General features: G+C 52.0%; 6 protein-coding genes across 6 annotated transcripts; 4 read left to right on the forward strand and 2 right to left on the reverse strand.

Annotated features, from left to right (window-relative positions):
- Positions 1–1,771: 1,771 nt before the first annotated feature.
- On the forward strand, positions 1,772–2,889 carry PG985_012201 (uncharacterized protein; the record flags this gene model as incomplete). Its single annotated transcript, XM_066831968.1, has 2 exons — positions 1,772–1,949; positions 2,012–2,889. The coding sequence occupies 2 exons, from the start codon at positions 1,772–1,774 to the stop codon at positions 2,887–2,889; spliced, it is 1,056 nt and encodes a 351-aa protein (XP_066680018.1).
- A 307-nt stretch (positions 2,890–3,196) lies between these two features.
- PG985_012202 (uncharacterized protein) lies at positions 3,197–4,415 on the reverse strand (the record flags this gene model as incomplete). The annotated part of the gene is made up of 4 exons (XM_066831969.1): positions 3,197–3,706; positions 3,824–4,095; positions 4,145–4,307; positions 4,362–4,415. The coding sequence occupies 4 exons, from the start codon at positions 4,413–4,415 to the stop codon at positions 3,197–3,199; spliced, it is 999 nt and encodes a 332-aa protein (XP_066680019.1).
- A 713-nt stretch (positions 4,416–5,128) lies between these two features.
- Positions 5,129–7,048, forward strand: PG985_012203 (uncharacterized protein; the record flags this gene model as incomplete). Its single annotated transcript, XM_066831970.1, has 7 exons — positions 5,129–5,353; positions 5,408–5,503; positions 5,556–5,619; positions 5,731–5,892; positions 5,954–6,168; positions 6,218–6,706; positions 6,773–7,048. The coding sequence occupies 7 exons, from the start codon at positions 5,129–5,131 to the stop codon at positions 7,046–7,048; spliced, it is 1,527 nt and encodes a 508-aa protein (XP_066680020.1).
- A 1,527-nt stretch (positions 7,049–8,575) lies between these two features.
- Positions 8,576–8,968, forward strand: PG985_012204 (uncharacterized protein; the record flags this gene model as incomplete). Its single annotated transcript, XM_066831971.1, has 1 exon — positions 8,576–8,968. The coding sequence occupies one exon, from the start codon at positions 8,576–8,578 to the stop codon at positions 8,966–8,968; it is 393 nt and encodes a 130-aa protein (XP_066680021.1).
- Positions 8,969–10,644: 1,676 nt separating this feature from the next.
- On the forward strand, positions 10,645–11,205 carry PG985_012205 (uncharacterized protein; the record flags this gene model as incomplete). Its single annotated transcript, XM_066831972.1, has 1 exon — positions 10,645–11,205. One exon carries the CDS (start codon positions 10,645–10,647, stop codon positions 11,203–11,205), a length of 561 nt encoding a protein of 186 aa, XP_066680022.1.
- Positions 11,206–11,704: 499 nt separating this feature from the next.
- Positions 11,705–13,390, reverse strand: PG985_012206 (uncharacterized protein; the record flags this gene model as incomplete). Its single annotated transcript, XM_066831973.1, has 2 exons — positions 11,705–13,099; positions 13,163–13,390. 2 exons carry the CDS (start codon positions 13,388–13,390, stop codon positions 11,705–11,707), a joined length of 1,623 nt encoding a protein of 540 aa, XP_066680023.1.
- Positions 13,391–14,153: the final 763 nt, after the last annotated feature.

Below are 14,153 nucleotides of genomic sequence, written 5' to 3' on the forward strand. Positions count from 1 at the left end.
CCGGTGTTGGTAAGCAACACCGTCTAAGTGATGTTATTGCGCCACGGGAGCGCGGATGGTAAGTTTTTGGCCAGTCGACGTCTGCGCCTCCGTTTCCTTCACTTGCTTTTCTCAGCAATTAAGTAGACACAGAAGTACAGATGGGCACTGACTAGACTCAGGGAACTGTCGTGACGCGCAACAAGGACGTACGGGACTCGATCGCACTCGTGGCACACACTAGCGTCTCGAGCCTCTCCATCTTGTTCGCGCGGGCGCTCCTCACCTCCCCGCAGTTGCCCGACCTATTACACCGGAACGCGTCGCGGCTCACGGCGGCGTACGACCGGGTGTAGGCGCTCTTCGAGGACAACGCTATCGAGTATCTCCCGTGCGAGGCGGCGACGTTCGTGCTGGCTCGGCTGGCGCCCCGTAGCCAGACGCGGGCCGACGAGAAGGCCGCCGTGGCCTTCTACCAGAAGCGCGGCGTCCTGTTCTTCTCGGCTACGGACGACGGAATGTCCCCATAGTACAAGGGCTGGATGCGTGTCTCGTTTGCTGTGGAGCCGGAGAGACTGGAGATTGCCTTGGGTCGGATAAAGGAAGCCTACCAGGCGTATATGGCCGGTGGCTCGGTTTAGGATGAATGTATCCCTCTTCCTCTGTTCGATGCCGAGTTATTAGCTTAATAGTGTTTGAAAGCTATCTGTCGACTCAAGTACCACAATCTATCTTCAGCACCACCTTAAACAAGAGGTTCCCTTCATGGTAGCTCTCGCGTCTGCGTGGTGATGGTCAGATCGTTAACACGGTTATGGAACAAGGACATCAGGGCAAGCTCTTAATAGTATTTCTCGAAGTTAGCAGATGACACGAACTTTTCCATCTCCGACCTTCAATTGTCATAGCCGATCCGAAAGTGATGGGCTTCTAGTGGCACATAGTCGCCCATGCGAAGTTGAAGATGAGCATCAATTATGAGTGGCTCCCGTTGATGGCGGGGGCGGGGCACTGACCTCATTAACGGTGCAAGGCCCCTGTAGCGTTTGTGTCGTTATCAATAATCTGTACACTTGCAAGTCGAGGTCATTATTCACACTGCAATAGTGGACTAGGTATATACTATGTATATCTAACTACTCGAATGACGCTATTTGAATTGAGAAGAAGAAAAAGCAGATCAAACCTGAAGAACATGTCGATAAGGGTGCGAAAAGCGACTGTGTAGTGGCATATGATGAGGTCTTATGGGTACAAAGAATTCCACTGTATTGTCTTAGAAACTTGAAGGCTTACCTGGGCACCTAAAGATTGACCAGCCAGTTGGCTTCGACGTTCATGGTTCTCCAACAGTGCCCAAGGACAGTGGCCTGAAAGTGCCTTGGTGCTAAAAAATTTAGCTTTGCCACGACAGCCTTCGCTGGGCGATTGGTAGGCAGCCCTTGTTACGCGTACCTTGTCATCCAATGTGTAGGCGTCAACGGTATCTAAAACCAGGCTTCTTGCAACTTCGAAGCCTGAGTTGTCGGTTGTGCATCTCCTTCATTCACAAGACAAAGAGCTTGCGCAACAATGTGATGGTCTTGTCGTTCTCAACCAGCCTGACTGAGTTTTCTTCATTTCTCTGTGTGGAATTTGATTCTCTCTTGTTCAGTTGGTGTCGGTGGCTAGGTATTTAACGCAACACCAACAGCACCATTTGTGCTCTAACTTCTCTCCGGTCTGGACACCGGTGTTTGCCCGTATTCACTTGCATCCAGCAACAGGCTCCGTTGGCTATTAGTTCGTCATCATGCCGGAAGTCGATCCGCTCATCTTGTCGTTCTCGCATCTTGCGAAACTTCCTCGGGCGAATGACGCACTCCAATCGCTCAAGAAGATTGCGTCTCTCGTCAAACCTATCATGAGAAATCGCCGCTGGAAGGTCAAAACTCTTGCAGAGTTCTATCCGAACCAGCAAAACTTACTAGGTTCGCAGAGACAGATTAGTGATTCCTGAAAACCGCGACTTGGAGGTGCTAACATGATCCAGGTCTGAATGAGGGCCGCGGCTACAAAATATGCCTTAGACTGCGGTACCCGGGCGACCAGAACCAGTTCTTGCCCTTCGAGCAAGTTCTTGACACGATGCTCCACGAGCTTGCCCACAATGTACATGGGCCACATGACGCCAAATTCCATGCACTATGGGACCAGTTACGCGATGAGCACGAGTCGCTTGCTATGAAGGGGTACACCGGAGAAGGTTTTCTGTCAGATGGCAAGCGGCTAGGCGGCAGGAGTGTGCCCATGCAAGAGGCCCGTCGTATGGCTCGCGCCGCCGCCGAACAGCGCCGCGTTCTCTCCTCAGGTTCGGGTCGGCGGTTAGGTGGGCGAGCTGTCGGACCCGGCGAAGATATCCGCAGGGTCATTGCTGATGCGGCCGAGCGTCGAACCAAAACTCTCAAAGGCTGTGCTAGTGAAACCCTTAAAGAGGATGAGGTCCGCGAAATTGCAGCAACGGCCACAAACAACGGCTTCCGTACCCAAGCAGAGGAAGACGCCGCAAACGACGCCGCCATAGCCCAAGCCTTGTGGGAGCTTGTTCAAGAAGATGAGAAATCCAAATATGGCGCTTCGTACGTGCCACCGTCTGCCGACAACCCTACTGGGAATGGTGGAGGCACGATACTATCGGATGGCAACACGGGGGCGCCGACGCAACAGCTGACGGGCCAGTCTCGGCCGCCAGCAATCCCATCTTACTTCGCTCCAAAACCAACTTCTTGGGCTTGCGAAGTCTGCACACTGGAAAACCCCTTGAACTACCTTTGCTGCGATGCTTGTGGAACGGAAAGACCGGAGAAGGTAACTCGCAGTCTCGTCGAGCGTGCAAGCAAGCGACAGCGGGTAACCATTGATCTAACTTGACCAACTCTCGTCTCAAACATGCGAAGGGGCTTCAGGCCAAGGAAAGTTGGCTTCAATCAGGTCCGTCGCCTGTGGAGTACTCCCACGACCTAATGAACTAACGACTGATGAACAACCTTGATTTGATTGATATGGACTAGGTTTGCACCGTCTACTGTACGATGCAGCTTGATCAGCAAATTTGGCCCTTGAGTTAGGCCTTATTGACACTTCTATGGGTGTACAATGCAGAAATTCACGCAGAGGTATAGCGTATATGCAACTATGTTAGCTATGGAGTCAGGGGTATGCAGTCAGGCCGAGCCATTCAGGCGCCCAAGGCTTCTCTGCGGCTCTTGCTGTCAAGATCCAGATATGGGGCTTCACCCAATGAGCAAACGCGGTCACCAGCTCTTGCTGCGTCATAGTCATAAGTTGCGCAATGGAAGGTCGATCTGTTATCCCATATGGCACAGTCATTCTGATTCCATTTGAACCTCACCTGGGCATCATGGTTTTGCGTGACGAGGTTGAATAGGTAGCTGAGCAGCATGTCGGACTCATCCTTGGAGACGCCTTTAATTCTCTTGGTGAAGCCTTTGTTGACGTACACTGACTTCCAGCCAGTTACTGGGTTTGTACGGACCACCGGGTGCTGAGTGCGCAACTCTCCACCCTGGTTCAACGGGGAGCCGCGGATGCCCTTTCGAAGGGGATTGCCGAGTCGCTCGGCCTCGTCGTTGAAGAAGGTCGCGTCGTGTGTGGCTGTGAGGCCTTCAAGGAATGCCTTCATCGGGGCGGAAAGACGGTCGTATATTTCATAACCCGAAGCCCACATCTGGTAGTGGGGTTAGCTATGTGATCTGAGTATATCCTCATCGCGGAATATACTTGCCGTATCACCCCCTGTCTTTGGAAGAGTGTGGATTTTGAGCATGGCATAGTCTGAGGGTACCTTTTCAAAGGTAATGTCTGAGTGCCAGCCCGCGCTGGCGAAGCGGCTCACGTCACTGAGTTGATGAGTCAAGCCGCCACCTTTCTTCTGCTTCTCGCTCGAGATGACACTGATCTGGTCTCCCAGCTCACTGCCCTCCTCAGTCAGAGGATGAACATGGAGGCTAGAAGATTCAGGGCATCCAGCCAAAGTCGAAAGACGCACGATGAAATCCTTCATCTCAATTGGGGTCACATCCTGGTTTCTCAGAAAAACCACGCCCCGCTGAGAGACTTCATTGTATTAGCGTGAGGCTCTGCGGAACCTGGCAGGCGCGCTTACTGGTTGCGGCGAGGTCTTTCATGTGCTGGTCGTCCCATTTTAGCAGATCGCGAATCTGCAGGCCGTAGAACTCGCGGCCAATCACAGGCGTGAGATCATTCTGCTCGAACTCGTCTAGGGTTCCAGAGTAGACAAGTGGTTTTTGCATACGGGTTCGAGACCCCTTGCACGTTCCATTAGTCTTGGCCTTCAACACAGTTACCGGTCAGATTCTTACAGGGTGGCCTCCGAAGAGGTTGCAATCAACGGGGTCGATGCTGACGGAAGGCATATTTGGGAATTGATAGCGGTGCTTCTTCGGTATGAGTTTAGATGATGAAATCGTACCCCTGATCTTGCAACATAGGATGGGACCAATGAGGCGTTCCGCTTTGGGCTAGTTGCTCGTCTACTTCTGTGTCTTGGGCGAGGGCAAGCAAGGAGCCGTGCTGACCTATTTAACTCCATGGGCCTGGGCTGCATCGAACGACATCCGGCTCCATGATGTCGTGATCGTAGCTTCCGAGATAATCCATGTCTCCGAGGATTTCTCCGTGGACGGGAACCCCGCAATCTCGGGGTAGACCCATCGCTTCATACCCAATCACGCTAGCGGATCATGGGATATCCTGTTTGGGAAGGCATATGATTTGCTCAGAGAGCCGTGAGGCATGGTTTTCGTGTCTTGGATACTTGACAGCCATGGATGTGCCAGTGGGACAAGCCGCTAGCCCTTGCCTCTTGAAGCTGAGGTGTGATTTGTTTGGGTTAACGTCATGACACCCCTGGAATATATCCAACAACCAACGCGTTCTTCCTTATGCCGCGGCGCGCAAGCCGCATCAGGTCTAGACCCCCCAGCGAAATGGTATAACTTGGAGGGCGCCCGTTGGTCGATGAGCCTCGGTCTTCAATTGCTGACTCGGAGCAATCAACATCGCCATCTCAACCAAGCGGCTCGACTCAGGGATCGAATAGCGAACCGCGGTATTACCATCCGGCATCATGGGAACCGACGATATCGAAAACCAGCCGAAAATCGACACCGAGTCGATTCCGAGCAAGTCACAGGTTGAAGCGGGCCGGGAGAACCTTCATCATGCCATCCGACCTCATCAGAGCTACGAAGGCGGTCACCGGTGGGATCCGTATGTCACCTGGACGCCCGAGGAGGAGCGAAAAGCTGTGCGGAAAACTGACCTGATGCTTCTCTCATGGCTCTGTGTCATGGTCAGATCCCCACCCAGCGCATACCTCGTATGATTTGTGCTGACACTGGTCCAGTTCTTCGGTCTTCAACTCGATCGTGGAAATCTGTCCAACGCATTGGCGGATACTTTCCTGGCGGACTTGAAACTCACAAGTGATGATTACAACAATGTCAGTCTTGTGTGTTAGCATCCAACCTTGCAAATGTACTCACATCCACTAGGGCACTACAATTCAGTTGGTCTGCTTCATGGCTGCCGAGTTCCCCGTCCAGTTCCTGACAAAACGTACGTTATGCCACACCGAATTCGAACCCGGACTGATTTAAGCAGGGTACGGTTTCAAATACGTGCTTCCTACGATGATGATTCTCTGGGGGACCGTCTCTTAGGCACAAGCCTTCATCACCAACAAGGCATCCTTCTATGTCACACGCGCATTCATCGGCATGTGCGAAGGTGGCTTCATCCCGGGTGCCATTCTGATGGCAACTTATTTCTATACGAGTCGGGAGCTGTCTGTCCGCCTTGCTGCATTTTGGTCCACTCTGAATGTCGCCCGTAAGCATCAATCCCGCGGTTGCCGTCTGGTTGCGCGAGTTGTCACTAACACAATGAATAGGGGTTATCTCCGCCATTCTCGCTGCCGGTATCCTCGAGATGCGAGGAGTGGGAGGCCATCCGGGATGGTTCTGGCTGTTTCTGCTCGAGGGACTCCTGACCGTGACGATCGGTATTGTGTCTCTCCTCTTCCTCCCAGGATCCCCCACCGCTACCAAGTCCATCCTCTGCCCAAAGCCTTGGTATACCGAGAGAGAAGAAGTTATTATGATCAACGTGAGTTGGCCTGCATTCGATACAGCTGTGTATATACTGATGGTTATAGCGTATCCTACGAGATGACCCCGCGAAAGGTCTCACGGCCCTCCGAGAACCTGCCACCTTCCAAGACGTCAAGGATGCTTGGTCCGACAAGTCGGTCTGGGGCCTGTACTTCATCGGGCTCATCGCCTACATCCCGGCAACGCCCGTCCAAGCCTACCTCACCTTAACGCTCAAGAACTTCGGCTTCTCGACCTTCGCCTCAAACATGTTGACTGCCCCCTCGGCCGCCATTCAAATCATCACGATGCTGGCGCTCGCATACAGCAGCGAGTACTTCAACGAGCGTGCCTTCCACTGCTTCTTCGGCGAGTTCTGGCTGGTCCCCCTCTTCACCGCTCTCCTCACGATCCCAGATGGGGGCAGGGATTGGGAACGCTTTACGTTGATCACTCTGGTGTCGGGCTACCCGTACTTCCACCCCATCGTTTCGTCCTGGTTATCCGAGAACACCTTTGACGTGAAGAAGCGCGCCATCACAGCCGCCACATATGTAAGATCACAGGTTCCTTTTCACACCTTCCACTGAGCTAGTACTAAAACCTTACCTGTTTCCTAGAACGTCATTGTGCAGATTGGCTCCTTGATTGGCAGCCAGATATACCGCACGTGGGACAAGCCCTACTACAAGACGGGCAACAAGGTTCTCGTTTCCATCTGCGCGCTCTCGCTGGTGACGTTCCTTGCCCAACGGCAGTATCTCGTCCACCTCAACAAGAAGAAAGAGAAAGTTTGGAATGCCATGTCGTCAGAGGAGAGAGCAGCGTACCAAGCTGACCAGGAGGCTCGCGAAAAAGAAGGAAACAAACGGTTGGATTTCAGGTTCCAGTACTGAGAATTGCGGACATTGTCCATATTACTTGCAATGTGAGCTCAGCAGTCAGCCAGCTGTTTAAATCCGCCTGGCGGCAGATACTCCTAGTAAAACTTGCAGAACTCCGATTACATACTCACGGGCAATATGCAATCTCGTTGTTTATCATGCCCTTAGATGCTTCGTAGCACTTGCACTATCGCGGAGTGCGGCTTCGTTTCTGATCCAAGCGTTGTAGACAACAACACCCAGTGCCCACTTGGTCGGTCGGTAGGTGCGGGTGGAGTTGTTGATCTTTCTTTGTTGTTCATGGACTAGCCAACAACAAAGGAAAGTGCCTTCAAGCAATTGAAATACCAATTTGGCAGCATGATGGACTTGAAAGAATCCTGACTGTTTCTTGTCATAAAGTCATTGTCGTCCATCCACATGTTCTGAGAAGCTTCCGCCAGACAGTATATGATTAGGCACGTTACTCTCCATTCCCGCAATAACAACATACGTCACCCAGGCATCACGGCTTATTCACGACTCTTATGATTACGGTCGCATACATTCGGTGTATATTCCAGCCTATTCATTCTATTCGTTCATTCTATTTTCTTCTACTGACCCATCCCGAAATGATCATCACAATATCGAGAGGTTTCGTGTGCCGGGTTCTCATCCCTCTTCTCATCATGGCGATCTTGGGTTTCGGCGCACCGATACCTGAAGACACTTTTAGCTCGAGCCCAACGACAGTTACGACGACACCGCCGCATCGTCACAGTGCGAGGGAAGAGGTTTGGTCGGTGATTGCCTGGCCGCCTCGAGACGACAGTCTGGCATTCTGGATTGCCTTTCTCAGCACTATCCCGGCCTTGCTGCTCATGCTATCGAGCTGGACCCTCTGGTGGGTTACCACGGGGCGGAGGAAGCGTGACAACTGCTTTTGATGTGGCACGAGTGGCAAGGTCGGACCAATACAAGCCAGGCGAAGCTGAAGTTCAAAGGGGGTGCCACGTTCATGACCAAGCCGAGCAACGCGATTCACCTTCTCGGTGAGATTCGCACTCAGACAGACCAGCGTTTCAATGGCGAAAGGGGATGAGCAGGGAGAAAAAGGCACGACTTGAGGAGAACCAAATTGAGCAATGATGATATTTGGTCAATCGCGTCGCACAAATGCGCAAAAGCCAAAATACGATTCGAGCTCGGAATGCCGAGAGATTTCGATATCCTCACAGCGCCATTATGGTTCGCTGGAAGGGGGTTGAGACAAGCGATAGATGTGTCTTACATAACTTGGGGCGAGAGATTCCCATGCCAAGGCCCTGAAGATCACCATATATCCCTTGGTGGACACAACTGGGACTCGTCATTCGAACAGTACGCATACAGCTATGCATATATAGCGACAGGGTGCTTTCACCAGAATCGACAATTGAATTAATCAAGCCAGTTCACCCCATTCTCTCGTTCATTCATTTTGCAACTAACTACGACTACTCCTCAATTTTCACTTTCGTATAAGCAACTGCCTCCAAGTCCACTCATTCATCCACCATGAAGTACTCGCTCGCTCTCATCGCCACCGCCCTCTCACTGGTCGCGGCTGCCCCTGTCCCCGGCCTTCCCGGCATCCCCGCTCTCCCTGTCGACTCTGTGCTGAACGAAGTCGGCAAGTCGGCCGGGCCCGCGCTGGGTGAGGCCGACCAGCAGCTCGGCTCGGCCCTCGGCCAAGTCGACCATACGCTGAGCGAGCCCGTGCCCATGCCCGTGCCCGACGCAGACGCCGCCTCCACACTTCCTGAGGGCGTGGCCGCAAGCCCCAGTGCCAGTCCCAGCCCGATCCCGCAGCCAAAGCCAAGCGATGCCGGCTCGGACGGCAAGGAGGGTGATAAGGGTGGTCTGCTAGGAGGGCTCGGCGGAGTCGGCGGTCTTCTTGGTGGGCTCTAGGGTATTCGCAGGTCTGCTGCTGTTGGTGAGTATCCTATATGTATATCTATCTGGTACATAATCAAAGTACTGACTCCTCCAAAGTAATTGCCTATGTCCTTGGATAAGATGGCAACTCTGGCCAAGCCGAAGAAAACTTGTCAGGAAAGGTTGATGAGGGGGTCTAGAATCTGATTCAAGGCCAGACAAAAGGGGCAAAGAGCGATGCGACTGTGCGGTGTGTGAAAGTTTTGAACGGTTTCTGCTGGCGCAATATCATTATCTGTTGGTTTTAAATGATAACATCTTTTCGTGATCCTCATAGTGCAAAAAGAGTTGCTTTGTCCAACAACATCCACGCAAGAGGACGGATAATGTGCTGCCACCATTCTGAAACCCATTAGCTATCGCCAGTAACATGATTTCCACCCATGTTTAAATCCCACTTGATTGTGTTGATACCTATAAGCCATAGCCACTTTCCACTATGTGGCATGTAGCCAGCAATGTGCTCGTGTAGCGTCTGTACTGGATGACCGTGTGACGGGCCTGTCAAACCGAGGCTATCTGTTGGAAGCATCTTGTCCTTCGTGTATTCACAGACTGGTGGCCCTTGCGGGTTTTGGGGGCTTCGCAACGAGGTAGCCATCCATCAGGATTGTTCAACATGCCGGCAATGCGAACCAACAAGCCTCGACAGAAGAATTCCTACCGTTGTTGCTGGGAGTGTCAATGATATGTACAAGGTCAAAAACGCTCATGTTTGGGACCGCAGCAAGTTACGATAATAATTCAAATGCAGTAGGTAGACAGACTTTATTCAGTATGACGAAAGCCCGATTGGCACTTGTTCTATTAGAAGAAAAACGGTCACCAGAAAGATGTCCATTCAGACAAACAACGATGTTTCCGTATTGGATGGTAGGTTGAGCTTCACTTGGGACTCGACTGGCTGTCAATGATGGGAAATATTTGTCGCACACGTTTTGCAGGATTGAACGCGCACCAAAATCTCCCAAAAAAGAGCATCCGATGGCTTTCAGGCGTGCAACTATGGTGAGATGCATCCTCGTGCGCAACAGAATCGACAAAAGCAAGTGATGGGGACCGCTAGAATGAATCAATGAACGAGATGCGAAAGGGGAAAAAAAGTGAAAAAAAAAATTGGTAGCTATTCTTTGATTGAGCGTGTCATCCTTAGTGCAGGGGCCATGCTACTGTATGAAAGTTAGTAAATTGTCACAAGTTGGATTTGAACGTGGGACCTTGCGGTACTTACATCTTCTCTGTATCGTTTCAATAGACCAAATGCCCGAAGGCGAAAGAATTAAGTGTCATTTAAATCTATATACCTAAGCCATTGGTGCCAAAAAGAGTAAAGGTGGGGCTAGTGTAGCTTAAGTACATCTTACTTATCCACCCACCTAGGCTTTGGTGGACCCTGCCACTTACCTCTGTGATGGACCTTGCTTACATCGCTCAATACTGTGCATAATCATTTGCTCTTTGTCTGGAATTCTGGAAACGGACACTACTACCCCTTCACATATACTTCGCCTCGTATCATCTCTATCGATGGATAATACCACTTGATCACAATTTTTGTGATGGCGGGTAGAAGAGTCACTGCTAGTTTGCGCCGTGCGCAAGGTCTATCATCAACGGTACAGCCCAAGACATCGAGTTTCAAAGATCCCATGTTCTTCAAGTCTCCATCCGCCTTCGAAGCCTGGCTCTCGCAGAATCATGACATCGCGTCCGAGGTGTTTGTAGGGTTTTACAGGAAACACTCGGGAAAGGTGGTCATGACATGGTCCGAAGCTGTCGACGAGGCCCTCTGCTGGGGCTGGATCGATGGCCATTGCAAGAGCCTGGATGGCGAACGTCACGTCAGGCGCTTCACTCCCCGAGGAAAGAGAAGCCACTGGAGCCGGGTCAATGTAGACAAAGTCGCCACTCTCGAAGCAGCTGGCAGAATGCGCGAGCCAGGGAAAGCGGCGTATGCGCTTCGTACTGAAGACAACACGGCTCAAATGAGCTTTAAGCGCGAACCATTGGCTCTTGATGGGGAGTCTGCTGCAAAGCTAGCTGCAGATGCAGCTGCATCCGAATACCTGGAGCAATCCCCGCCCGGCTACAGAAGAACCGTATTCGACTGGGTAATGTCTGCGAAGCGCCCCGAAACTCGCGAGCGCCGCTTGGCCGAGTTGATTGAATGTTCTGCCCAGCAGCTCAAAGTCAAGCAGTTCAGCAGATGACTGCATGCCAATTGTGACAAGCAAAATACCTGATTTACTATTGAGTCCAACACTGCTCAACCACGAAGAAACAATGGTCGCCCCCTCGTTACAGTTTGCCGGCAAGGTGTCCTGGTCCCCAAAGCATAAACGATGCCCTGCACGCCTTGAATGGCGACTGTATCTTAAGAGGTTGGAATTGGTGACTGGAATCGAATAGCCTGTGAAGGATTAAAGGGTCGAATTCCAAGCCGGGCCATATGTAAGTTGCCTACACTTTGAATAGCTGGACCTCAAGGCCTTAACACACATCCTTACGCATGAGTATCCTGGTATCGCTCCCTACCTAACTTACTCAACGCCTACCTATCCTAAGCGACAGCTGGATACTAAACATGTTTCTTACCAGTTCCACTCACAAATTTCTTCACAGATACACGCATCGCCTTTCAAGCAATAGCCTCGAGGCACCGGACCCTACATTGCGGATTTCAGTTAGTGTATGTATCTTATTGCTACACTACTGCAGTATGGATGGCCCGATCGTATTAAAGAACCGGCAGCGCTCTTGTGTATTGTGGTCCACCGTTTCCATGGTCGTTACGCCTTCTGTCTTGAACAGCAATCGCTGCTGCTCGGCCCCTGTCCAACGATCCCATTGAGCCGAGCCGGGATATCTGTGCGTGTTCGGATCCAGCGTCCGGATAAAGCTCGTCCAATACGCTTGGATCACAGGAACGACTTGCGCGTTGATACCTCCGGGGAAGTAACTCTTCGGTGCATTCCCGTTAACGCTTTCAGGCCCGAAAATCGCATTCAACTCCGCCACATGTGGTACCCCGAGTCCTTGATTCACTTCCGTGGGGTCATGTACATCGTATCGGTAATTCCATGAGTCTTGCACATCGCAGGACTCAATTTTCGACGAGATGTACAGCCCAGGACACATATAGCGCATATCACCGTACGCGTCGCTGACTTGCCGCCAGAAACAGCCTGTGGCCGGACACGAAGCGTTCAAGTTCGGGTAGAGCTTGTTGATGGTGGTGAGCTGATCACGCTTCAGATATGGAAACTGGTTGTGAAGAAACTCGTCACTCTGCCGAAGAGTCGAGGTGTCCCTCGGGGTGAAAATCGTGCCCCCATTTGTGTCGTCGCCGATTAACATGGGCACTTTCACAAATCTGCCTTGTGCGTACGCGTTGTACGTTACGTCGTGCAGGAGATCGCCGTCCACCACCGGATTCCACGTAAAGAGCGGTGGGCCGCTCGCGCCTGGATAGGGAATGTCGTAGTTATGGGCCTGCAGCTGGAGTGCCGATTTTGATCGCAGACAGGCCAGCGAGGAGGTGACGCTTCGATCCTGACCCTTGGCACAACCCAACCGATGTGTGAAATTGTCGTACTGGTACTGCGACTGCTCAACCGTCAACACAGTCGCGAACGAGATGGATTCCGCCGCTGCGCCATGAAACAAGCCAAAGTCTTTCCCTCCGTATGCTGCGAGCTGCAGGCTGATGCTCGCTGCGCCAGCTGAGGCGCCGCCGAGGACGACATGTTCTGGGTTTCCGCCGAATTTTTCGATGTTGGTCTGCACCCACTCCAACGCCTTTCTCTGGTCCCGCAGGCCGTTGTTCGGGGCAATCATGTCACCATCAGTGATGAAGCCATACGGGCCCACGCGGTAGTTGAACGTCACAACGACGATTGAGTGATTGCTCGCGTGGATGAGGCCATGTCCATCCAGATTCGGATTGCTGAGCGCATTGAAGCCGCCGCCTTGGATGAAGAAGAACACGGGTAGCCGCGAGGTCGTGCTGGCGTTCGTTGGTGCAAATACGTCGATAAACAAGCAGTCCTCAGACGTTTTGGGATCCCTGGGAGAGGCCCCGGTGGCCAGACAAGATTTCCCGCGCTGGGCTGATTGTTAGTCAACGTGACTTTCGGTGGATTTTTGTTATGATGTTTTCGCACTCACCTGAAATGCTGCCTGTATCCCATCAACGCACTGTGGATCTTGCGGCGGCTTGAACCTCAAGTCCCCCACGGGTGGTGCTGCAAATCGCATTCCCAACCATCTGGTGATTCCATCCTTGGCGTTGCTTTTGCCCTCGTACACGCCACAATCGGTTGGCACAACAGTCTCGACGCCCAGTGTGCAAGATACCGCGAGGCTCAGAGCCGACAGAACGAAATTGACCCTCATTCCGACAATTGCAGACGCGTGCTATAGTGCTTCTGGCAGATCTTGAGAAGAGAGATGACGGGAACAGTAAAATAGCGAAGTGTTTCCCTCACCGATCATGCCTATGCCTTTTGCAATCTCTCCGGATCAATAATTACCGTATGGAAGGGAGATTTCCGAGTCATTGTGGCTTGAACTGCCGATATTTATTCACCTCTGAGACACTGCCCATTCGCAGGGCAGCTCTCGTGTTGTGGGAACGGCATTGAATACATTCCTTGAATACAACACGGTGAAATGAGCCTCTGCTGCAGGAGTCACAACTTATCAACCCAGCCCAATCTTCGGCTTCCCGCGTTCCGGCCTTTAGCTTGGACCCAGGTCATATTTTCGCAATAGACGTCCGCATGGAGTCAAAATGCACTATACGTTCGCTGCATACCTAGTCACATGCATGCATGGTATGCATGCAGTGACTACTACCATACAAGTGGGGATTCCGTGGCTCGAGTCGCGGCAGTTGGTTCGCATGTTGTGCGAATGTAACTAACGCAGCCACCGCCATTCTGGTGGGAAGGGGAAGGGGGAGGGAAGAAATCTGGCAACATGGTTGGCAATACAAAGTTATCGTAGACCCGTCTGGGGGTAATTTAAAGTCGCGATTACATCTGCGGTAGGCGGGCTGAAAGGGGTATCCGATCGGCAATTGGTTATGAGTGGCTGATGAGGTTATAAGACAGCCCTGGCTTTTTGTCAGAAATCTTCCGATTGATTGCCAACGGTT

Source organism: Apiospora marii (assembly GCF_038362585.1).
Source record: "Apiospora marii strain CBS 49790 chromosome Unknown utg000009l_segment0_segment0, whole genome shotgun sequence".
In the NCBI taxonomy this organism is placed as follows: domain Eukaryota; kingdom Fungi; phylum Ascomycota; class Sordariomycetes; order Amphisphaeriales; family Apiosporaceae; genus Apiospora; species Apiospora marii.